At 40.7% G+C, this 25,363-nt stretch overlaps 1 protein-coding gene and 1 long non-coding RNA gene across 10 annotated transcripts in view; one reads left to right on the top strand and one right to left on the bottom strand.

Annotated features, from left to right (window-relative positions):
* The window catches only part of MICAL2 (microtubule associated monooxygenase, calponin and LIM domain containing 2), a 231,315-nt gene that overhangs the window by 172,214 nt on the left and 33,738 nt on the right, over positions 1-25,363 (top strand). For all 8 annotated transcript variants that reach the window (XM_082475982.1, XM_082475987.1, XM_082475985.1 and 5 more), the window contains 3 exons: positions 12,207-12,322; positions 16,076-16,168; positions 19,038-19,131. In XM_082475982.1, the coding sequence (XP_082332108.1) occupies positions 12,207-12,322; positions 16,076-16,168; positions 19,038-19,131 (303 nt within the window). The remainder of the gene's footprint in view (positions 1-12,206; positions 12,323-16,075; positions 16,169-19,037; positions 19,132-25,363) is intronic.
* Positions 8,425-19,119, bottom strand: LOC309667517. Of its 2 annotated transcripts, XR_014267795.1 has the most exons (5): positions 18,906-19,041; positions 18,075-18,258; positions 17,247-17,406; positions 12,942-16,105; positions 8,425-10,615 (listed from the first exon to the last, which is right to left on the bottom strand). It is a non-coding gene; the product is annotated as an uncharacterized lncRNA (long non-coding RNA). The 2 variants fall into 2 exon arrangements; XR_014267796.1 differs by lacking the exon at positions 8,425-10,615 and having other exon boundaries at positions 12,331-13,092; positions 18,906-19,119.

Consider the following 25,363-nt stretch of genomic DNA (forward strand, 5'->3'; position numbering starts at 1 on the left):
AGCAGAGGACCCAGTGGAGCCAGGCCTGCACTTCTGACCTACATGACTATGAGATAATCAGTAGGTGCTATTGTAAGCTGACACGGTGTTCACTGCTCCCACAACAATAGAAAACTAATACAAATATGTGCTCTTTTGTGCCTGGCTTCTTTCATTAAACGTTAAGGGGGGTGGATCCATGTCCATATGCGTAGCACTGGTTTCCTCTTTTCCACCACCTTGTTTTATTCGCTTGTATGAATATGACACTCGTTATTGGTGCATTCTGATGCTGGACACTTAGGTTGTTTTCAGTTGTTTTTATTGTGAAGAATGCTGCTTTCAGCACCCTTATACATAGTGTTTCTGTTGGGTATTGTCAAAGATAAACAAAGCCAGATACTAGTTAAAGTGGTAAGGACAGAGTTTAATTAGTAATTTATTGTTACAGTAGGGAAGAGAGTTCAGTATGAACTGAACTCAGCTTTGATTTTGCCAGAGGTGGCTGGGTGTTTGACAGGGAGAATGAGGGAATAGGGAGAGGGGTGAGTGGGGTCTCAGTAGAGTCAGGGAAGTGAAAAGTTCTATACGGTTGGTTAGTGTAAATGCTGGTTAGGTCAGCTGGGTCTGTTAGCTGGCAGTGATTGAAGTTAGGATTCTATCCTCCCCCAGAAACTGGGAGACAGAGGCCCTATCCTTCCTGATAATTGCATTTGAAAGGACTGGCTTTCTGGTCCTCCTGAGTGGTAGGAGATACATATATATCTCAAAGGGACAGAAGAAGGATTGACAGTTGTAAGCCCTTTTTAGTAAAGGCTCTAAGAAAGTGTGGTCAGGAGCCTACAGACAGGTGTTGGCTAAAACAAACAGTAAATTCATTTGTCAGTCTTGAGTTTTCTCAGGAAGGTACTTTAAGGGGGACTGGGTCATCCTAGGGATGTGGCCTTGAACTGTTAGAAACTGCCAGTGTTTAAGTCTTTCAGTGTAGGAAGAAGTGGGTGGGCTAAACTATTTGTGTTGAGAGCCTAGTTGCTATGGGCCAAGGTTGAGGTCTAGTCGAGGGGGCTCAGGTGAGCTTGGCTAGAGTATGGGCGAAGAGAGAATCTCTGTCAGTACATACCTGGGAGTGAATTGCTAGGTCCTGGGGTTAGGTGTGATTGGTTTGCTTTAGTAGGTACTGTCAAATGGTTTTCCAAAGTGGTTGTGCCAATGTATATACCCTCCAGCAGGAACTGAGAACTCCCCTTGACCCACATCCTTGCCAACACTCTGTAGTCTCAGTTTTGTTTTGTTTTGTTGATGTCACCATTTTTATGGGAGTGTGGTGGTATCTCATGGTTTTAATTGGCATTTACCTGATAATGATGTTGCACTACTGTTCACATGCTTATGTAGATATTTTCTTGTATGATATCTCTATTCAAGTCTTTTGTCCATGCTTTCATTATGTAGTCAGCCCTTTCCTTATTGGTTTGTAATCTGTGTAGATTATGGATATAAGTCCTTTGTCAGATATATATATATATAAAATATCTTCTCCCACTCTTCCGCTCACTTTTTCACTCTCTATAGGTGTTTTTGATAAACAAAGGCACTTATTTTAATAAAGCCAAATTTATCAATATTTTCCCTTATTGTTGATTTTTGCATCCTGTTTATGAGATCTTTCCCTATCCTGAGGTCACAAAGATACTGTTGTGTGTTACCTTCTGGAATTGCACTGTCCAGTAGGGTAGCCACTATTTCACACTTGAGATAGGGCTAGTGTGAGAAAGGAATTGAATTTTTAGTTTTATTTATGTTAATGGATTTAAATTTTAAAACTGAAGCTGTATAAAATATTTTTCTATTCACCTCAACGTTTCTCTTTTGATAGGATTACATTTCACTTTAATTATTGAAAATGTATTGTCTAAACCAAGATGTGCTCATTCCAAGAAGCTCTCATTGTCTGGTTCACAAAATGCCCCTGGCCAGATGCTCAGCATCAAAGACATAAGGGCCTTGAAAGTTGTAACAAGCCAGAAAATGGTTGATGTTCCCCTCCGTGGAAAATAGCACTGGCCTTCAACAGCACAGACATTCCCGATCGGTTAAGCCACAGCTTACTCTTGGGCTGGGAGTCCTTGTGGGGGAAAGTTGTAGATGTTTACAAATTCAAGCCCATGTTTAAAACCATTCAAGGGCTTCCCTGGTGACACAGTGGTTAAGAATCCACCTGCCAATGCAGGGGACACGGGTTTGAGCCCTGGTCCAGGAAGATCCCACATGCTGCAAAGCAGCTAAGCCCGTGAGCCACAACTACTAAGGCTGTGCTCTACAGCCCGTGGTCCGTAACAAGAAAAGCCACCGCAATGAGAAGCCCGCGCACCGCAGCAAAGAGTAACCCCCACTCACTGCAACTAGAGAAAGCCCGCGCACAGCAACAGAGACCCAACGCAGCCAAAAATAAATAAATAAATAAATATTTAACAATTTTAAAAAACCATTCAAGTACTTCCAAAAATTAAAGTTATATCTGAAAACCATTTGTATGGTTCTTTCCATAAATTTCAAAGGTCAGTAACTATTATTTTGGTGCATATAGCAGGCTGTACCAAGTAATATCTCCCCTTGAGCATCCTGGCAAATCATCCCAGGTAAACTGGTTATTACTTCAGTCACTTATTTATCACCAGTGATGAGTTTCATTTTGGGAGCCATGTAATTTTTATAAAATTTACCTTGTTTTCCACAAATCTTTTCTACAAATAAAGGAGCTATATATGAAAAAAAAAACCAAGAAACAAGATGTGCTGTAAGTATAAAATATGCACCAGATTCTGAAGACTTAGTTTGAATGAAATAATGTAAAAGATCTCATTAATATTTTTATATTTGATTACACATTGAAATGATAATATTTTTGAAATTTGAGCTAAACATATGATTAAGACTAATTTCATCTGTTTTTACATTTTTTAATGTGGCTACTAGAAAATTTTAAATGACATACATGGGTCATGTTGGATTTCTATTGTACAACACTGTTATAGAAGCTTTATTATTTTATCTTTCATAATTAAATCTATGACCAACGTAGGATAGATTTTTGTATATTCTGTGAGGTAGGGTGAGTGTTTATTTTTTTTCCATGTTGTTATCCAGTTGATTCAGCAGCATTTATTTAAAAAGCCATCTTTTTCCCCCACTTCATTGCAGTGACACTTTTGTCATTAATGAGGCAGGTTCATTTTTGAACCTTCTATTCATTTCCACTGGTTTGTCTGTCCTTGCACCTGAATCACACTGTTGTCATTATGTGGTTTTATAATAAATCTTCATAGTCTGAAGTAAATTCTCCACTTTGTTCTTCAAGATTGTTTGATATTCTTGGCCTTTTGCTTTTCCATATGACTTACAGAATCAACTCATCAATTTCCACAAAAATATTTTCTGGGCATATGACTAGTATTGCATTGACTCCAGAGATAAATTTGGAGAAAATTAACATCTTTATAATAGTAAGTCTTCAAATCCCTGGACATGATACATTCCTAAAGACTTCTGCAATTTCTGTCAGTGTTTTGTAGTTGTAGTGATCTTGCAAAATTTTCATTACATATATTCCCTGGTATTCAATTTTTGTGTGTGCAGTTATAAATGATACAGTTTTAAATTGATTAATTTAGAGACATTTGATAGCTTTAGAATATTGTGTCTTCTGATCTGAGAACACACTATAACCCTCTATTTAGTCAGAGTTCATAAAAATTCTGGTTATAAGTCCTTTATCAGATATGTGTTTACAAATATTTTCTCCCAGCTAGTGGATTGTCTTTTCATTTTCATCATCCAAAGAACAGCAGTTTTTAATTGGATGAAGTCAAATTAATTAATCTTTTTAATAATTTGAATTAGATTTAAGAAATCTTTCTAAACCCAAAGTTACTAAGGCTTTCTCCTATGTTTTCTCTCAGAAGTTTTACAGTTTTTAGCTTTTGGGCTTAAGTCTATAATCCAATTCTAATTAATTTCTTATAGTAAATAAAAGTCAAAGTTTTTTGCCCATAGATATCCAATTGTTAAAGCACCACTTGTTAAAAAGTCTCTTCTTCCCCCATTGTGTTACAATGTCATCTTTACAGATAATCAGTTGACTATATACGTGTGGGTTTACCTCTGTACTCTCTACTCTGTTCCATTGATCTGTATGTTTATCCTTATACTCTCTTGATTACTAGAGATTTATTTTTATTTATTTATTTATTTATTTTTGGTTGCGTCGGGTCTTCATTGCTGTGCGCAGGCTTTCTCTAGTTGCGGCGAACGGGGGCTACTCATTGTTGTGGTGCACGGGCTTCTCATTGTGGTGGCTCCTCTTGTTGCAGAGCATGTGCTCTAGGCTCGTGGGTTTCAGTACACGTGGGCTCACTAGTTGTGGCGCACGGGCTTAGTTGCTCCGCAGCATGTGGGATCATCCAGGACGAGGGAATGAACCCATGTCTCCTGCATTGGCAGGTGGATTCTTAACCACTGAGCCACCAGGGAAGTCCCGATTACTAGAGATTTAGAGTAAGTCTTGCAAACAGGTAGTGGGAGTCCTCAAATTTTGTTCTTAAAAGTTATTTTGGCTGTTCTAGGTCTTTTGTGTTTCCATAAAAATTTTAAATTCAGCTAGTCAATTTCTACCAAATAAGCCTGCTGGAATTTTGATTGGGATTGTTTTTAGTCTCTAAATAATTTGGGAAAAATTGATACCTACTGAGTCTTTCAGTCCATGGAGATGGAATATCTCTTAATTTATTTAGGTTTTCTTAGTTTTCAGTGTGTAGTTCCTGCGCATATTTTGTTAAATGTATCCCTTAAGAATTTTACAGTTTGTTGTTGTTACTACTGTAAATGGAGTGGCTTTCTTAATTTTGATTTTCAGTTGCTCACTGTTAATATGTAGAAACACAATTGACTTTTTCTGTTGTCCTTGCTAAAATCACTTATTATTCTAGTAGCTTTTTTTTTTTTTAAGACACCAATTGTACTTGAACATTTGTTACTTTTTTAAAAATTAATTAATTAATTAATCAATTTTTGGCTGTGTTGGGTCTTCGTTTCTATGCGACGGCTTTCTCTAGTTGTGGCAAGCGGGGGCCACTCTTCATCGCGGTGCGCGGGCCTCTCACTATCGCGGCCTCTTTTGTAGCGGAGCACAGGCTCCAGATGCGCAGGCTCAGTAGTTGTGGCTCACGGGCCTGGTTGCTCTGCAGCACGTGGGATCTTCCCAGACCAGGGCTCGAACCCGTGTCCCCTGCATTAGCAGGCAGATTCTCAACCACTGCGCCACCAGGGAAGCCCTCTAGTAGCTTTTTTGTGAGATTTTCTACACAGATAATCATGTTGTCTGAAAATAAAGACAGTTTGACATCCTCCTTTCCAGTTTGTATACCTTTTATTTAATTTTCTTGTACTGCCTGGGACCGCCTATACAATGCTAAATAGAAGTGGTAATAAATAGATCATTATCTTTTTAACCCAATATCAGAAGGCTTATCTTTCTATTTGCTGTAGATTATTTTTATAGGTACTTTTTTATTGGTTATAACATTATGTGCTTAACATGTACAGCATTATATTTTGACTCCTATATACACTACTGTGTGCTCACAACCAAAGTTTTAGTTCCCATCCATCACCATACAGTTGACCCTCTTTACCCATTTTTCCCTCTGGTACCCTCTTCCCTCTGGTAACCATTACTCTGTTCTCTGTATCCACATGTTTGTTTTTATTTGGTTTGATTTGATTTGTTCATTAATTTATTTATTTTTGTATTCCACATATAAGTGAACTCATATGTATTTGTCTTTCTCCATCTTATTTCACTTAGCATAAAATCCTCAAGGTCCATCCATGTTGTCACAAATGGCAAGATGTCATCCTTTTTTATGGCTGAGTAGTATTCTCTCCTATACCACATCTCTATGAACGTAGCATAGTGATGAACGTAGCATAGTGTGTATATCTGTGATGAACGTAACATAGTGATGAACGTAGCATAGTGTGTATATCTTTTGAAATTAGTGTTTTGTGCTTTTTGGATAAATACCCAGAAGTAGAATAACTGGATCATATGGTAGATCTATTCTTAATTTTTTGAGGAACCTTCACACTGTTTTCTACTGTGGCTGCACCAATTTATATTCCCACCAGCAGTGTATGAGGGTTCCTTTTGTTAGATATGTAACTACTCAGATTTTCTATTTCTTCTTATGTCAGTTTTATAAGTTGTGTTTTTCAATAAATTTGTCCATTTAATCTAAATTTTCAAATTTATTGTCATAAAATGGTTTATGGTTACTAGCTTCCTTTAGTACTCTGTAGGACTTTTTATCCCCAGTATTGGTAAGTGTGTTTTCTGTCTCTTTTCTCAATCATTCTTTGTGGTGGTTATCAATTTTATTCATCTTTTTAAAGAAGAAAATTTTTGCTCTGTTAATTTTCTATTTTATTTCTGCTTTGTCTTTATTGTCTTTCATAATCTGTTCTTATCTTGAGTATTTTCTTCCTTTTCGGTTTCCTTAGGTTCATTTGGTGGTTCTTTTTCTAGTTTCTTGAAGTAGATCTTAGAGCATCAATTGTCAACTTTTCTCTTTTGCATAATGTATACATTTAAAGCTTTAAATTCCCCTCTAATCATCGCTTTAGCTGCATTCTAGTCATTTTGTTATACCATATTTTTTATCATCAGTTAATTTAAATTTATTTTTATTTCTTCTTTGATCTGTAGGTTGTTAGAAAGTATTGCTTAAGTTCTAATCATTTTGAAGTGTTCTACTTATATATTTTTTTAATTGATTTCTAGCTTAACCTCACTGTTGTCAGAAGACATACTATGTATGACTTCAGTCCTTTGAAATTTGTTGATACTTGCTTTATGGCTTGGCATATCACCAATTTAGTGAATGTTCCATGTGCTCTGAAAAAAAATTATATTCTCTAGTTATTGGGGATGTTGTTTTATATCAGTCAATTAGGTCAAATGTATTAGTAGTGTTTGCTCAAATCTTCTATATCCTTACAGGTTGTCACCTATACTTCTGACCGACTGGTTATAAGTAGAGGTTCCCCCAGTTCCTTCCTTGGGTTCAATAATTTGCTAGTCTTGTGTAGAACTCAGGGAAACACTTACTTATACTTATTAGTTTATTATAATGGATATGATAAAGGATACAGATGAATAGCCTGATGAAGAAATACATAGGGTGAAGTCTGGAAGGGTCCCAAGCACAGGAGCTTCTGTCCCCATGGAGCTGGGGTGCAGCACCCTCCCAGCACATGGATGTGTTCACCAATCTGGGAGCTCTCTAAATGCTGTACTTCAGGGATTTTTATGGAGGCTTCATCACATAGGTATGATCGATTATTAACTCATTTTCCAGCCCCTCTCCCCTCTTCAGAAGATGGAGGGGTAGGGATGATAGTTCCAAGCTTCTAATCATGGCTTGGTCTTTCTAGTGACCAGTCCCCATCCACAAGCCCACCAAGAGCCACCTCATTAGAACAAAAGATACTCCTATCACCTAGGAAATTCCAAGGGTTTTAGGACCTTTTTGTCAGGAATTGGGGTCAAAGATCAAATATTAGCAGAAGCCAGGGGCAGAGACCAATACAGAAAGTCCCTGATTTACACTGGTTCAATTTGCAATTTTTTGACTTTATGGTAATGCAAAAGCAATATGCATTCATTAGAAACCATACTTCACATTTTGAATTTTGATCTTTTCCCAGGCAAGCAATATGTGGTACCATACTCTCCAGAGAGCCACAGCTCGCAGTCAGCCAGGAGACCTGGCTGGTAAATAACCGATACACTTACAGCCTGTACTCTGTACTCACACAACCATTCTGTTTTTCACTTTCAGTGTAGTGTTCAGTAATCTATCAATACATGAGCTAGTCTACCCTTTGTTATAAATTAGGCTCTGTTTTAGATGATTTTTTCCAACTGTAGGCAATGTAAGTGTTCTGAGCACATTTAGGTATGCTAGGCTAAGTTACAACATTTAGTAAGTTAGGTGTATTAAATGAGTTTTCAACTTACAATATTTTCAACTTTGGATGGGTTTATCGGGATGTAACCCCATTGTAAGCAGAGGAAGATCTGTAGGTATATTTCTTATTATTTCACACTATCTTACATTAAACAGTCAATTGTCTTTTAAAGAAATGAAGAACCACAAAGAAAAATTATTTTATATTTACCATTTCTGAACCTCTTCATTCCATCTGGTATATTCCTTCTGCTACAGAACTTTTTAAAACTTTTTAATATCCATGTCAGCTAACAACAAATTATCCTAACTTCTTTCTCCTAAAAAAAGCAAAAAAAAACAACAAAAAAACCCCTTTCTTTTTGCTTCATTTTTTTTTTTAAAAAAACAAGGAAGGTAAGGAGAATTTTTTTTTTGATATTTATTTATTTATTTATTTATTTTGTCTGTGCCGGGTCTTAGCTGCTGCACACGGGATCTTCACTGAGGCATGCAGACTTCTTAGTTGTGGCCTTCGAACTCTTAGTTGCGGTGTGCATGCGGGATCTAGTTCCCCAAGCAGGGATCAAACCTGGGTCCCCTGCATTGGGAGTGTGGAGTCTTACCCACTGGACCACCAGGGAAGCCCCTTTTGCTTCATTTTGAATGGGTCGTTTCACTGGACATAGAATCATAAGTTGACAGATTTTTTTTTTGTTCTTTCAGCATTTTAATGATGTTCTATTGTCTCTTGGCATATTTAGGTTCTGACAAGATGTCCATGGACATTCTTATCTTTGTTTCTCTGTATGAAATGTATCATTTTTCTCTGTCTGCTTTTAAGATTTTATCTGTATCTCTGGTTTTTGGCAATTTCATTATCATGAGGCTTGCTATGATTTTCTTTGTGTTTACCCTGTTTGTGGGTTTTTGAGCTTCTTGAAGCTGTGGATTTACAATTTTCATTAAATTTGCATGATTTTCAGCAATATTACGTCAACTATGTTTTCTGTTCCTGTCATTCTCCCTCTGTCTCCTGGCACTCCAATCACATGTATTTTAGACCACTTGATATTGTCCCACGGGTCATTGAGGTTCTATTCATTTTTTCAGTCTCTTTTTCTCTGTGCTTCATTTTAGATAGTTTTTATTTTATTGCTATTATTTAATTTCAATGAATATTTTCCTCTGCAGTATTTAGTCTGTTGTTAAACTGATCCAGTGAAATTTTCATTTCAGATTTTGTAGTTTTCATCTTCATAGGTTCCATTTGGTTCTTTTAAAAATATTTTTTGTTTCTGTCCTTATTCTGTTGATGTTTTCTTTTTAAATTCTTGAGCACATTTAGAATAACTCTTTTTAAATCTTTGTCTGCTAATTTCATCATTTCTGAGTCTGCTTTTATTGATTGATTTTTCTCTTGATTATCAGACTCATTGTCCTGCTTTTTTGTGTATCTAGTAACTGCTTACTGGCTGTTAGATTTTGTAAATATTACATTTTAGAGTGTCTAGATTTTGTTTCCTCATTTAAAGAATGTTATATAGGCATTAAAGAATGTTTGGCAGGCAGTAGAGTAACTTGCAGATCAATTTGTTTCTTACAAGGCTGGTTTTTAAGCTTATTCAGTTATGTCTATAATGACCTTTACTCTAGAGCTAATTTATCCCTGTTACTCAAGTGCGACTCTTCTGTCGTCTCCACTCTAATGCCCCCAACATTTGCTCTACCCTATTTGGGTAAAACTTGAACATTTTCCAGTCTTGTGAAAGCTTTAGAGATTATTTACCCTGTAACTCTTCAGCAGTTGTCGGCCCAACCTCATGCAATTTCTCTCTATGCATCTATAGTTTAAGCAACAGACTCAAGTTGACTTTTATGCTTATTTCTGAAGTCTGTTTTCTGGATAGCTCCTTCCTCTCAGTACTCTTCCCCACATATTCCAACTGCCTCAGCCCACTCAAACGGTGACCTTTGTCTTCTCAACTCAATGAATCTGCTATGCTCTGTTTAGGTTCCTCCTACCTGCACTGTGTTCTGGAAAGTGCCTGTAGGCAGAAAGCTACTGTGATTGTAGGGCTTACCTCATGTAAGCTCTGTTCCCGCCTTTATCACAGCTCTGTACTTGCCTCTTGTCCAGTGTCTGGAAACAGCTGCTTCATATATTTCATCCTGACTTCTAGTGCTTTGTGGTGGGAGATCAATCCCAGAATCAGTCACTCCATTATAGCCAGAGTAGAACAATGCTGCAAATTTTTTAAGCTTGCAAATGAAAAGTAAACTAGAATGAATGGTTCTATGATGGAAGAGAGTAAAGGGGAAGAGATTCAGGGGTAACTATTTAACTTTATATAACTTTGCCAGAAGTTTAAGAAATGCATTATATCTGGGAACGTTTTCTCCTCAATTTCAAAATAAAACTCAGTGGAAATATTAAATTTATTTTTGACAGTTAGAAAAAGTTTCAGATTTAGGTTATTATACTTCCTCCATAAAATGACGGTAGATTAGGCAGTTTTACTAATATTGCAGTATTGTTCGTTGGGATCAATGATGATGATGAAGCAATGGCTGCTGCTTCATCTTCTGGGAGAGGCAGCGGATGATGATGACGACATTTATTTAAGCACCTGCAATGAACCAGGCACTGTGTTAGGCTCTTTATATTGCTTATGTTTACTCTTCTACAACAGTTCGGCAAGTTAGATGTCATGATCCCCAGAAACTCAGGAGGTGAAGTTAGTTCCTCAAGCTCACACACTAAGAAGGGAATACTCAGTGACTAAAGTACTCAGTGGTGATTTAGTGGCTGGGGCTGGGAAACAGTCTCAGCTCCCCACTAACGATGCGTCCACCGTTATTATGCGGCTCCTGATTTTCTCTTCACCTGAGCGTTCCCATCTGGCAAATTAAAGTGGAAAACAGTTAACTCTCTCCCCAGAGAGGCTGTGTTATTATATAGATGTTTTGCATTATTTTGCTTTGAATAACAGCATATGTAAATGTGTTCCTGGAGGTTAAAATTACCCTTAATTTTTAAAACTTGGCCTCTCCCACTGGGGTGAATAGTTGAAAATTACGGGGAAGAAAAGGCAGGCTGGAGAGAATGTTAGTCAGCTTGGAATTGCCTCTCCTCCTCCCTCCCCACCCAACACGTATTTCTCTTTAGATAGAAGCTGACGCGGCAGAGTAAAGATCAGTAAATCTCCTATCATGGAGTCCTAGCTGGTTCTGATATCCAGTGTTCAGGGTGCGTTAATCCAGATATTAATCATTAACTCTGCATCAGGTTGATGTGTAGGGGCAGATGTTCTAGCTGAGAAGAATAAAAATCTCCTGTGGCACCTGGAACACTTTATCACACGTGGTTCCCAGTCAGATCACAAAGAGATCTGAGCGAACACAGGCCCTTTCCTGCCTCTAACCATCTACCTCTTTTTCAGGGGTTGGCATCTCCCCTCGACTTCAGCTCTCCCGTGGGCCCTGAATTGTTGAGCCCTCCCTATCTTAAACCGCCTTTCCTGGCATTTGAATCATCACTTCGATGATGTGATAATATCTGCAAGTTGGGAAAATAAAATTGGCATTTGTTTAGCCATAATTAATGAAATATTTATGTTGCATGAGACTATGTGATAAAACCTTAGGCTTAGAGTCCTTTTGCTTCTGATTACATTTGGGATTTTTTTTTTTTCTATGACCAGACATTCTGACGCCAGCCCTTTTACACTGAGCAGATGTCATGTAGTAAAAATGGGTGCCAGATGCTGTGAGCCGCAGAAGGGCGATTTGTTTAAGAGCTGGCTCCGACTTTTTTGCATTCAATTACTCTGCAGAACAAACCTTACACAAGCATTTAGGTAACTCAGCTAACTTCAGACATGAATTTTAATAATAGATTTCATCTCTGAATGCATTCCTAGCAACACACCATATAAATGGTGTTTAAGGAATTAATTGATTTCTGCATAATACCTTTTTATTTTTCACATGAAAAGAGAGCTGCAAAGCTCTTGGCAGGGACCCAGAAATGTAATTAACGTAGAGGGCCAAATTTTCAGTTGCCCTTAGGTGCTGCCGCCTCACACTCATGGCAGGTGCAGTGAGGGGAGCGCAGGGAGGAAGAGAATGGGGGTAGCAGGGAGGAGGGAGAGGTGGCTTTGGGTCATGATGCAGGAGAAGAAGCTAGGAGTTCAGTGAGTTCTTCTGTTCCCATTTCAGGTCCCAAGCACGTCCCCGTCAGAACGCAGGTGACAGGGACTGCCTCTTCCACCTCTTCCACCACCACCTCCTCTGCAGATGAAGAATTCGATCCTCAGCCTTTCTTGCGGTCAAAGGTAACAACACTTGGCAAACCAAAGGGGGCCTTGGCTTGCGGGGGCCGTTTACCATCCAGATTTCAGACCCAATGTGGGCTCCAGCTGCAGCAGTTTCATTAGGAGGATCACGTTTCATTGCATCTGACAGCAGCCGCTCTTTTTACCTGGAACCCCCTAAGAATTACCTTTATATATATATATTGTTTAACTTTTAGAAACTTGCCTTTCTCAGAGATGTCAAAGTGGGAAGGGGGAAAAAACAGACATATTTACTTGAAACCATTTGGTGACTGCAGCTCTTAAAGTGGTGATCCAACAAGCAAACCATCGAAAAAATTAAAACAAGCAGATGTGTATTTCCCTAGGGGTAGCACAGCTTCATTTAAGAAGCACTAGAGGCAGATTGCATGGCAAACGTTATGTTTATTCTAATCAGAAATACGAAATGTACCATGCAGTTGCATCTAGACTCTGAGGATCCCCACTGACTAGCCGTGTGCCGGCGGGGGAATGGCAGTCCTTCTCTTTGCTTAATGAGCATTAATTTCTGGAGAACGCTTTAAATAACTCCCATGCCCATGGATTAAAAAACACAAACGTCATTGTATGTCTTTAAATGTGTCTGTATGTTACATACACGGAGACACGCATCCCGTGACCAAATCCCACCATTGTTTTCTTTATCCTCTGGGGCTGGAAGAGCTGAATGGCTGGACATCATATGCTTCCTGGGCAGACAGAAGCAGTTCACTGCTCTGGCAGTGTTTATTTTTTGGAGCAGTAAGGATCTGTGGAGAAAGAGAGAGAACCAAATTTATTTACTTAAACTCAACTTTTCCATATCTAGCGCTAGGAGCTTTGGCATCATCTCAAGTCATTTCAGGGGTTCCAGCTCCCCACGGCCCACCTTGGAGCAAGTCAGGAGAGAGCTGGGACGTGGTGGGGAGAGAGAGAATGAGAAGAAGAGAATACGTAGAGATTTCTGATTTCTAACCGTGGGTGTCCATGATTAGTTAGACACTCAGTACCAATGAATTCTATGTGTCGTGTTGATTTCTGGGATTTCCTTACAGACCCTCTCACCCCCTTGAGTGACCCTGAGTTAATTCTGTATTCAAATGAGGCAGAAGCCCCAGCATCAGCCATTCTGCCACTCATGGGGACCAAAAGAATGGAGTGGCTGAAAGCCATCGAAATGGCAAGACCATGATACCTAGGGCAAGCGCTGCGAATAGCTCCTTGTCCTCCTGCTGGACCAGAACAGAGCCAGTCATCACATAAGCCTGCAGTGTGGTAAACCTTGCCCGCTTCACCTGGCTTCCAACACGGCCCACTCTTCAGGCAGGGAAGCTGGCAAAAAGGTTCCTTCTTTATGACTTCCCAAGGGCTCACACTGAAGGAACAAGGGAAGTGCTTTCCCTTCTAGTTTCTTTATCTCTTCTGCCCCACATAGGTGTGTCCCCAGCCACATGGCACAGAGCCCACGTCAGCTCAAGTGAACCTTTGCAAAGGAAACTGGAGACAGGATATGCAGCCTCGCCTCTTTGCTCTGCCCCCTCCCCTCAAGTTAATGCCTGGATCTGAGAGAGAGGGGGACAGGCAGCTTGTCTTCAGTCCTGCCAGATTTCTCCCTTTCTCTGTCCTTCATCTGTTTCTTCCTTAGCCCTTAGACGTTTTCCTTTCTTCTCTGTATCGTCATCACCATTATTGAAGATGTGAGAACCGTGCCTGGTGCAATGTAAGGCTATATGAGCGTTTGTTAATAAATCATCCTTCTTTTTTTCTATGTCCACATCTTTTAATAAAAGGCAGTAAAGGACTTTCTTTCCCTGTCTAGGTTCTGCTTTGCTGACTCTTGATAAAGCAGTTGGGGTTTGGCAGCTTTGCTGCTGGGAAGTGCTAAGACAGCGCGATGCTGTCAAGGCATCCCTCACTGAAATTGTTTGAATGGTCTTAATTTAGGGGGAAAGTTTGATATTTCTATAAAGCAGAGGTCCTTGATGCATCTGCACCGAATTTGGCACAGGAAAGGCAGAATAAACTCGATAGAAATGTGGACACTGGATTCAGGTTACCTGGGCTTAGCTCCTGGCTCTACCAATTCCGGATTGTGTCATCTTGGGCAAGTTATTTAACTTCTCTGAGTTTTGATTTCCTTATCTGTGAAATAAGTGTAATTTGTGGAATAAATAAAATGATGCATGTGGAGTAATCAGTACCGTGTCTGGCACATAGCACTCAAAAAATGCTGGCAATTATTATGTAGATTAGTATAGTGGAAGCTCAAGAGATATTTGTTAAATAACACCACGCCCCTCCCCACCCAGCCTTCCCAGAAAGGTCCTGGCTGCTTAAAGGAGAGGTTCCCTCACCCAAATGGCCTGGAACCTCTGCAGTGGTTGACAGTCAATCTGGAAGTTGTCCTCTAGCAATAGAGATGTGATATAGAATAAGTTTGAGTTCTGAGAGCCAAAATTTCCTTCCAAGGATGAAAGAAAGGATGAAGATCTTTAGGATTCTACATCCTACAGAGAATTTTAGAAAAACCAAGTTTCATCATTGAGCTAAATGTTTTCACCAATGATCTGTAAACATTCTGAGCCCTGAAAGCTGGATGCTCTCCTAAGGAGAGTGATGGAATGGGTGGCCGAATGACAAGGATCCAGAAAGCCCTGGAAAGGCACTTGCTTTTAAGGTAAAATCTCTGACCTCTATTATGGACCTGGGGTCAGGCCTGTTAGGTTTATTCCCCACTTGTGGATTTATAGTCCTTTTAATGGGCAAATATTCAGCTCAGCCAGAGCTACTGAATGCCCAGGCACCAGGCTAGATGTAACAAGTTTTTAATTCCATATTTATTTCTGCCAGCATAGAAAAAAGTCTCTCGCATGTTCTCATTCTCATCCTAATATAGAAAATTGATGTGTATACTCCGAGAAGGCACACATAATAAAACTGGCCCAAGTTGGACATTTATTTTGTATATGTAAGATGTATACATACATACATTATACGTACTACATACATACACACACATATATGAAAAATAGTAGATTTTAGTAAGAAATTATAATCATGCTAATTTATATAATAATAATATAATAATCATACTGGTAACAGTAAAAATCATAGTATTTACTGAATATCTATCCCATATCTTTTTTAAGTATTCTGCAAAGGACTTGACCCACCTTACCCCATTTAGTCCTTATCCCATCCCTACAAGGTAGGCATTAAATCATTCTCATCGCTCTGAAGAGGACGCTGAAGTTCAGAAAGTTGTATGACATCCCGAAGCTCACACAGCTCAGCGGGGGTTTGAATGCCAGCTTTGCATGGCTCCTGGGCCCAGTGCTCAAACGTTATTCTCTGCTGCTTCTCCAATCAGAAGAGTCTCCTGAAACTTCCAATATGTGGAGCTGGCCACACCACTACTTCTCCTTTCTCTGCTGTCTAAAACCTGGAAGAGACACCGTCAGGATCTGGACAGCTATTTTAAATGCCTCAATTTTGAATGTTCTGTATTCTACTAGCCCAGGCACACAGAGAACCCAGTGGTATTAATGACGTATTTGTACAAGCAAAGTGAAGTAGGGAAGGCAATCTTATGCCTAGATACAGAACATTTCCATCACTGCAGAAAGTTCTGTTGACATTGTTGTTCTAGAAGCTAAGCAGTGGTTTGGTTGGAGAGGGCAGAGTGTGTGACAGTATTTTGTAAATTTCAGCTTCATTTTTCAAGACATATTTTTTTCTTCTTGGTTTTTGTAGGAGAGGAAGACACTAAGAAGACGAAGGAAGCTAGAAAAAGCAACAAAACAATTGGTTAAGCAAGAAGAATTGAAAAGACTTCATAAAGCTCAGGTCAGAAAACAAACTTGAGCTGAGTGAGTGGGTCTGGGATCCTGGGGATCTGGATCTGGAAGCCTTTGGAAATCTGTATTGCACTGGGGAAAGATAGGTCTCTCTTCTCTGAGCAACTGGGCTTGTGGCTATTCTAAAGGCTCTGACTCAATCCCTGGTGGGACTCTGGGGCCTGGAGGGCCCAGGTGTTGAGTTGACCCACTCCCAGCTTCCTTTCCATCTGCAGACGCGTGTCCTGCAAAGTGAGCTGGAACAGCAGCCAACACACGGCCTTGGGAACAATCCCAGGCCCTTAGTGCCACACACCAGTGGCCTTAGTTTTGTCCTCTGTGAGGACACAACCTTCCCCTGACCTTCTGACAGTGTCTTTGCTGAGCTGACAACTACTGGGGCTGTCTCTATTCCAAGGTTAGTTGAACACACAAGCATCTAGCATTCTGCTACAGATTTCCTGGGCTGATTTTTTACTCCAAACATTTCTGCCCAAGTTGATCTGCCCACCTGCAAAATGAAGCAGAAAGTCAAGGCACACCCCCTCTCCCTGAGGACCCCAAACCTAGCCTTGGGGGACAGTTGGGTTTTAGGACAGAAGGACTTAAAATGACCACTCATGTTAATGCAGCATACCCTACATCCCTTCTTCCAGTTGTTCGCTTTATCAGGCCGGGTAGTCCTGTAATTTGTTTCTGACAAAAACAGGAAGTCACTTACTCCAGCCTCCTTTACTCTTCTCAGTGACTGACTTGGAGCCACCCCCTTCACCTAGTGGCTGGGAAAACTTCCCATAAATTCCCTCTGTCCATTCTCAACTTCTGAAACAGGCTTTCTTGAAACATTTCAACTTTTCCTTCTGAGAACATGAGCAGTCTTTATGAAATGGATTGGCAAACTCAGCAATTTCCCCTCCTTCTATTTTTACTCCAGACAGTAGGCAGTGATAACAGAAGAATTACGATGGCCTTTTGAGGCCTAATCTGCTAGCACCCATACCAGTCCTGTATAATCTTTGAGATTTTCATCCTTAGTTTCTAAAGAATGACCACCATATCAACCAGCTTGAGCTGCCATAATGACATACCACAGACTGGGTGGCTTAAACCACAGAAATTTATTCTTTCGCAGTCCTGGAGGCTGGAAGTCCAAGATCAAGGTGCCTGCAGGATTGGTTTCTGGTGAGGACTCTCTTCCCGGCTTGTAGACAGCTGCCTTCTTGCTGTGTCTTCACATGACCTTTTTTTCTGTGTGCATTCAGAGAAAGAGAGAGAGAGAGAATTTTGGTATCTTTTCCTTTTCTTATAAGGACACTAGTCCTGTTGGATTAGGGCACACTGGTATGACCTCACTTAACCTTATTTACCTCCTTAAGGGCCCTATCTCCAAACACAGTCTCTTTAGGGATTAGGACATCAACATATGAATTTGGCGGGGTGGCGGGGCTGGGGGTGGGGGGGGGGTGGGGGGGGTGGAGGGGGCACTACTCAGTCCATAACAATTATAGGGCCATAATTGCAAAGTAATCAGTAATAAAGTCATTTAAATGTTTCCCTTCCTTTAGCAATTCTACACCGTGCCAGCAAGAGACAGATCTATAAAGATATAATTGTCTTTAAAAGAGAGACAGAGAGGAAGAGGGCATAAAATTACAAGTAGTTTTAGATAGAATTTCCATCTATTTCAGATTTTATGTTCGGGGCTTAAACACTCTCAGCTGAGACAGGAAGCCAGGTGGCTGCTCCGTCCCCATCCCTCCCACCGCCACCCTTGCTTGGGCCTCTTCACGGGTTGCAGATGCCTCAGCGATTGTACTTTGAATCCAGGGGAGACTTAGAACGATGTGGAGTTAAGGAGGAAGAGGAGTGAGACAGAGCTAGAGGAAGGTAGGAAAGGAAGAACACACACGTTCTACCTGCCCAGACAGCTGCCACTTCCTTGAACACAACTGGTCTGCCAGGTGCAAAGTCTGTTCTGTCAAGAGATGTGCCTTTTGGCAGCGTGTGTTTGAAAGCAGAGAAAATGGACGGGGATGAACAGAATGTACAGAGGAAAGGTTTTCCCTTCATTTTCCTTCCTAATATACAAGCGAGAGGTAGCTGGTAAGGAAAATAAACATGTAAAGGCCAACGCAGTCGTGATCCCAAGCCTCGCTAGGTGCCTTGATGGTTGGTTAGGTTAAGGTTATGGAGGGGGTGCCTTAACGGGATAAACATTTCTGTCTTGTCTTAATAAACTGCTAGTAATAAGCCACAGTGCACTTCCACAGGCAATCAAGAGCCCCCGTGGTGCAGTGAAAGGATAGGTTGCCCATTTGTAGCTGAGGACAGGAGTAGGACAAACCAAGGGAGGGACACCCAGCCCCAGGAGTTGGCCCACGTCTCCTGCTCCAGAACAACTTCTTGGGAGGTATCTGCCGGTTCTTCTTGGGAAAAGAAACGTGCCCTGTGTTTGCCCCCGGAGATCCTGTCCTACTCTGGGTAGGGACTGTAGTTCTGATGGCTATGCCGTCACCGTGGTCAGAGGCCGAGGCTCCGAGGAGTCCAGGAACTACGAGGACCACCCACCCAGCCCAGCAGCCTCTGCCTGAGAGCGTGTCTGTGTGACTGGCCTGGTCAAAGGGGAGTGTTTTAATGTCTCCTTGGGGGCAAATTGAGCTTACACACAGACTCCTTGCTTTATGTTTTCATACTTAAAGAAAGGAAATGTCAAGTTCTAGTTGTTTTGGGAATTCATAGGTTCTTACCCAGTTAATCAAGGAGGTGGCATCACGAGGGAAAGGGCTTCTTCCTCTTGGAAAGTAGGCGGCAGAAGTGGCGCCCTTGCATGACTCTGCACGTTGAAAGTACCTGCGTGACGTATGATCCTGGCATTGCAGGCCATCCAAAGGCAGCTGGAAGAGGTGGAGGAGTGGCAGAGGGCTTCCGAGATCCAGGGCGTGATGCTAGAGAAGACGCTGAGAGGAGAAGCAGGTAGGAATCCCTGCGGGCGGATCTGGAACAGCGGGCTCGGGCCCATGTCTGTGGTCTGAAAACAGTGCCGGTCTAACCATCCGGGCAAAACAGTGAGACCTTGTCACCCGCTGTGGAACTGTCAACATGGACCTGTGGTGCTCAATCCACAACTGCTTCCCACTTTCAAAATCAAACTGGTTGTCCAGTTTGAAATTCCCAGAGTATCAGTCAGCCTGTGGGCCTTGGATTTCTGGTCTGTCCAGTCTCTCTTCTGCTAGTGTGAATGTTCTTTGCAATTCAGGGATTAAGATAAATTCAGGAGAAACAGTTGGGTGTTCAAGCAATGTTGGTACTGATTCAAAGCCTGGACTTGGAGTCAAAGTCCTGGTTTCTCCCTTTACCACCTGTAGCTCCCTTTATCAGCTGTAGGGCCTTGGGCCAGTCACGTTCTAAACCTTTATGAACTTTCGTTTTCTCCTCTAAAATTTGGATAATAGTGGTTTCCTATCTTATAGAGCTGAAATAATGATTAAAGGAGATATATATATACATGATGAAATATATATATGATGAAATTAAAGCAGCACATTACCTGGCACAAGGTAAAGCAATGAATAGTAACTGTTCTACTGGTAGCTTCAGATTCTTAGATGCAAACAGAATTCATCTGGTGAAGGCCTGCTTTGTACTGGACATTAAGACAGTAGGTCTCTAACGATAAGTATGACATTTCCTGCCTTTGAGAAGTTTATGGTCCATTGAGGGACACAGACATGTGAATAAACCACAATACAGGGGGACGAGGGCTGTGATGGGAACAAGCTTTAGGGTGGAATGAGGACAGAATCACGAAGTTCCTAACTGATCTCGATGGGGAAGGGGGTTGGTCAGCCTAATCACCTGGAAGGGGTGATCTGTTAAGACAAGAACTGGAGAAGGAACAGGAGGTTACCAGGGAGGTGAGGAGACTATTCTGGCAGAGGGAACAGTACCTGCAAAGACCAAAAGTAAAAAGACGTGAAATGCCATAACGAATAAGGAACCAGCAGAGAGTTTTGAGTGAGGAATGAAACTGAAAGAAATCTATGTGTTTGTGGAAACCATCCAGCAGTGGTGTAGCTAGTGAATTGGGGTCAATGGGGGGTATTGTCTCTTTTTTAAAATTGAAGCACAGTTGATTTACAATATTGTGTTAGTTTCAGGTATACAGCAAAGCGATTCAGTGATATATATATGTGTGTATATTAGGGGTATTGTCTCTTTAATTTCTGATGTGATGTCTTTAGCCTTCTGTATTTGGGATATAAAATGTGAGAAAGCAGACACTGAAAACACATATCTCTGTGTGTGATCATGTAAACAACATAGGGAAAGGTTAGGGCTTCAGTTCTCTTAAAAGTTCAGTTATTCGAGAATAATGGTACCAGCAGGGGCAGACCCAGATTTTGTGAGGCCTGAAGCTCATACAAAGTCATGCAGGCAAACCTGTGGGGCTGCTCCCAGAGCCCTGCAAGGGCCGGTCCACGTGAGAGGCCCTGTGGTTTCAGCTTCTGTAGCTGCGTGGTTATTGTCTCTCTGGAAACGTTGGAGCCTGACTTTACCCCTCTGTGCCTCAGCTTCTGTGTTTCTGAAGTGGGAGTGAAAATTATACTTGTTCCTTGGATTTGTGGTGAGGATTGGCTAAAACAATGTATGTGGGAGCCCTAGCACAGTGCCTGGCATGGGAGAGATGGTTAATAAATATTTGCTCCTTTTCTTACAATACTCTGTGCATTTCCTTGCAAAGAGAACCCAAATCCACCCATCAGAAGTAGGGTTCTTGACAAAAATGGTAACTGTTTCTCACTGCTTGGAGTCCCTGCCTACCTCTACAGCCATTGTCAGGGCTTTCGATACAATGAAATGTTTGGTCATATTCCCGATCAGGAAGGCTTGGCACTTGTCTTTAGGAATCCACTGACTTCAGTGAGAGCCTTAGAAGTGAAAAGGATAAACCAGCAAAGCTAGGACATGTTTCATTTTGCTGGGGAGGCAGTATGGCGTGGTGGGGTAAGTAAAATTGTAAGCGTCAAGGAGCCCTGTGTTCAAATTCTGTTCCACTGCATTTAGGCTGTGTGGTTTTGGGAGAATCACTTAACCTCTCTGCTCTCAGATTCCTTATGTGAAAAATGGAGCTAATAATCCTCACATTACCAGGTCATTTTGAGAATTGAGTGTACTGGTGGACCAAGAGTCTCCCAAGAGTGCCTACCACATTGTAGGCATTTAATAAATGGCTACTGATATTATCTTACAAAATGTTAAATATCCATTCACACTTTTTAAAGAATTGACTCTCTGATCTTTATTGCTTGAAATTTAAAGTCTGGAAACCAAACTTTTAAAGCTTCTGAAAATCTCCCTCACCCTCAATATAAAAAAAGGCTATTTGCAGTTATCAGCTAAAGAAACTCGGCCAGCTTATGGTGTTTTCAAAGGTGTATTTGCCTGGCCAGAAGATGGATTCTGTTCATTCCCTCTATATCCTTGGTAATTTAATTCCCCTGTTAAGTTTATGGGCCTTTTTCTCCTTGATTGTCCTTATGTGGGTGACAGATGCAGATTAACAAGGGGCAGGAGACTGAAAGAGTCAAGTCACAGAGAGCGGCCCCAAAGGAAACCAAACAGAAGATTTGCAAACCAGGCATTGAAATTAATACACTCGAACCTGTAATAACATTTGTGCAATAATAATATTCCTTTGCAGTTTAATATTCTACTCAGCCCCTTTAAGAGCTTGCCCTGGTGCTTAATGAATGACCGATGCTTATTAGGTTAAGTTGTATTTGAGCTGGCCTGGGCTGCTCTGGTTCAAGTGATTTAATGGGAATTATTTAATAAGTATTATTAGGATAATGAGAAAATGATCACAGTTAGGCAATAATATTGAACTATAAAGGTTGTGAATAACCAGATTTAGAGACAGGCCTGAAAACATGAGTCGTCTGCGACAGTTATGCAAGTCTCCTCTGATAATGATGTGCGCCAGCCTGAAAGGGTCTTTTGTTCCTAGGAGTTATTCATTAGGCGAGCATTGAATTAGAGGAACACGCGGGGGTGCAGGACGGAGGGCAGTGATGGCTGATGAGCAAAATGAGGCTTTGATGAGCTCCCAATTGTCGTGACAACAATTCCTGCTTTCTCTTTTTCCAACAGTCAGAAACAAGCTCTCCCACCCCCAGGAAGGGTTTTCCCCCGTTTTGTCAAGGCAAGGGAAACAAAGAAAAACAAAAGTCCAACAATCCACCCCAGATGACAAGTCATTATGTTCTGTAGGGTGTGTGTGTGTGTGTGTGTGTGTGTGTGTAAGTGTGAGAGATGGACGTCCTTGACAAAGGAAATGGATTCTCCCGATGGTCCTAGCTGCCCAGAGTAAAGGACCATGATATACAGCGGCCTGATTGCTCTGAGCCTTACCGTCTATGAAGAGGTCAGGTCGAGCTTTGCAGCCACTTAGACTCTTCTTGGTTACCTTCTGGTTTTGTTGGTTGTCAGTGTAGTGGTCAGTGTTATGTGCGATGGAACACCACAGTTTAGCAAGAGACCACCATTCAAATTTAGTAGATAACAGAATCTGTGCTTTCTTTCAATACCTGGGGACAGGTAAAATCTGGTGAAAACTGAGATCAGCTTTGAGGGAGAAAAGATTAGTCCCCAGGGGAATGTAACGGAATATTCCTCCCTTATAGCTTTACCAACTTTTGAGGATGGTTTACGAGTTGATTGCCTGCATCCCTGCATTGAGCTTCTTGCTTTTTTGTTTTAGAGCCCGATGGCTTTTCCTTCACACAGATAAGGGGTTTACAAAGAAATAGCAGGATGTCTGAGGCTGCCAGCAGGTGGCAGCAGGAGCACACATTATGACAAGAGAAATCGCAATGAACCCTAGGCAGGAAGAGGGAAGTAGTTTGGCTTACACTCTGTGGTTTTTATCTTGACTGCTGCTGAGGAACAGAAGAAACAATAATTTCCTGGATGATAAAGCAACGAGGTGCCCTGAAAATAACACAGATATTAGAATCCGACACTCCTGAATTTGAATCCTGATGCCATTCATAGACAAAGACTCTGAAGTTGGTAGCTAAGCAACCAAGGAATTTGGATGGATTTGCTACACTCTATGTGCTGAAAGTAAACAGTGATATTCAGTGCATCAGAGCAAGGGAGTTTTTACTCACAACACAGCAAACAGCAGGAGCAGCAGTGTAGTACAAGTTGCCCTGTATCTAAGTGCCAGGGTGTAGCCTGATAGGCCCTGATGGCAGCTGTGCACACAGTGGATTGTGCCACAGTAGAGGAACTCAGCAGCTTTTATGGCAAGCAGTAAATAAGCCAACCCCCTTTCCCAGGAAGCAAGTAGTCTACTTGGCTGGCTGCAGGAGTGGCTCAGGGACACAGGATGGTTAGGCCTTGCTCTTTGGCACACTGAGCAAAGACATGCAGGGATGCTGGTTTATGACAGATTGCCTCACTCAACAAATGTCAGTAATCCATTTATTATGTATTTACCTCTGTTTTTAGCCTCAGTAGCCACCTGGTCGAGCAGTGGCCTTATAACAGAGATGGGCCCAGTGAGGGCGAGACTAAGATTCTCTTCCTGAAGAAGGCTTGGGTCCTCTCTCCATTGCATGGATTCTAGGGTCATTGAGGCTTCAAAGCTGTGTGCCCTAGACAATTGCTTTACACAAAAAAATTCCCGTGACAGCAGCAAGAAATATGTTTTATATCACAAGTTAGTACATATAAATATATAACTGAATAAAATGTTTCAAGAGATAATATTGAATTTTGCTACATATAAAAGACTACTACTTTCTATTCTGTCTCATTTTTAGTGCTTGTTGTGACCCATAAAATTAATTTTGCAACCCTCGGTTTTAAAAAATACTGTCGTAATAATTTTACCTGAAAAAAATATTTTAAACTAAATACCCAACTGGCCACCTCATCCAAGGATACAGAATGTGGTTCCTAAGAAGTGTGGAGCAGTGGAATGGTGGACTAAATACTATAAAAGCCCATTCACTGCAACAAGATACTTTTGAAATCATTGCTAGGCTCTTAAGTAAGTGAGAGAAATCTCTCAGGGCCAAAAAAGAGAGAGAAAAGAAGATATGCTGAAGCCTACATGTTCCAGGAAGGAAGCAAACACAAAAACAGAAATCCAGGGTTGTCTTGGGTCTAACAAAAAGTAGGGGAGCTAACCTTGAGATTCCCATATTAAGCCAGGTCTCTAGCACTCCAAAACCAATTATAGATCCTATATGGAAGAAACCATGCCTCAGTTTAGGCTCTCAGGATTCAGACAAAGTTCAGTAAACCATGAGCTTATAATAATAATTTTAAAAATCACCCAAAACACAAGGAAGTGAGCCACTAAGAATGAGGTTCAAGCAAAATCAACAAATTTAAATGGCCAAGAACTTCAACTATAATTATCAAATACAGAATATACTATGTATCTGTGGGAAACATTTAAAGAAATAGAAGATTACATACAAAAATTAGCAAGCAGAAAAATAAAAGTGAACAGGAAACACCACCTTAACCTTAACCAATCATAACCATAATCAAACTAACATCATGAGCTTCCTGCTGTGATGTACTAAGAAAGATACATGTTCACTTATGCAGCACCTCAGCCAGAAACGCTTACCTTGAATTTAACCATAAAAATACAATCAGGCAAATTCACATTGAGAGACAATCTGCAAAATAAGTGAGAAAAGTCAGTGTCATTTAAAAAAAGGGGAAGGAGGAATCTAGGGAACTGTTCTAGATGAAAAGAGACTAAAGAAACAACTAAATATAATGCTTAATCCTTTAGGTTTAAATTTTTTCAAATAAAAACTAATGATCGGAGATTTAAAAAAAAAAATAAATAGAGAGTTTAGAACTGAAAACTATATTCATTAAAGCTATAACTTCAGCGAATACACTAAACAGTAGCTTAGACACAACAGAAGAGAGAATTAGTGAATTGGACAATGTATCTCAAGAAATCAACCAGAAAGCAGCACATGAATAGAAGGAGATGGAAAGAAGGAAAGAGTAGCTTATAGACGTAGAGGATAGAATGAGAAGGTCTGGTGTATGTTTAATTGAAGTCTCAGAAGGAGAGAATAGAGAAAATTAAGTTTGAGTATTATTTGAAGAGATAATGGTTGAGATAATGGCTGAGGTACTGAGAAAATTAGATTTGTTAGCAAAT

The sequence above is a fragment of the Balaenoptera physalus genome (genome assembly GCF_965194825.1).
Source record: "Balaenoptera physalus genome assembly, chromosome: 10".
Lineage (NCBI taxonomy): Eukaryota > Metazoa > Chordata > Mammalia > Artiodactyla > Balaenopteridae > Balaenoptera > Balaenoptera physalus.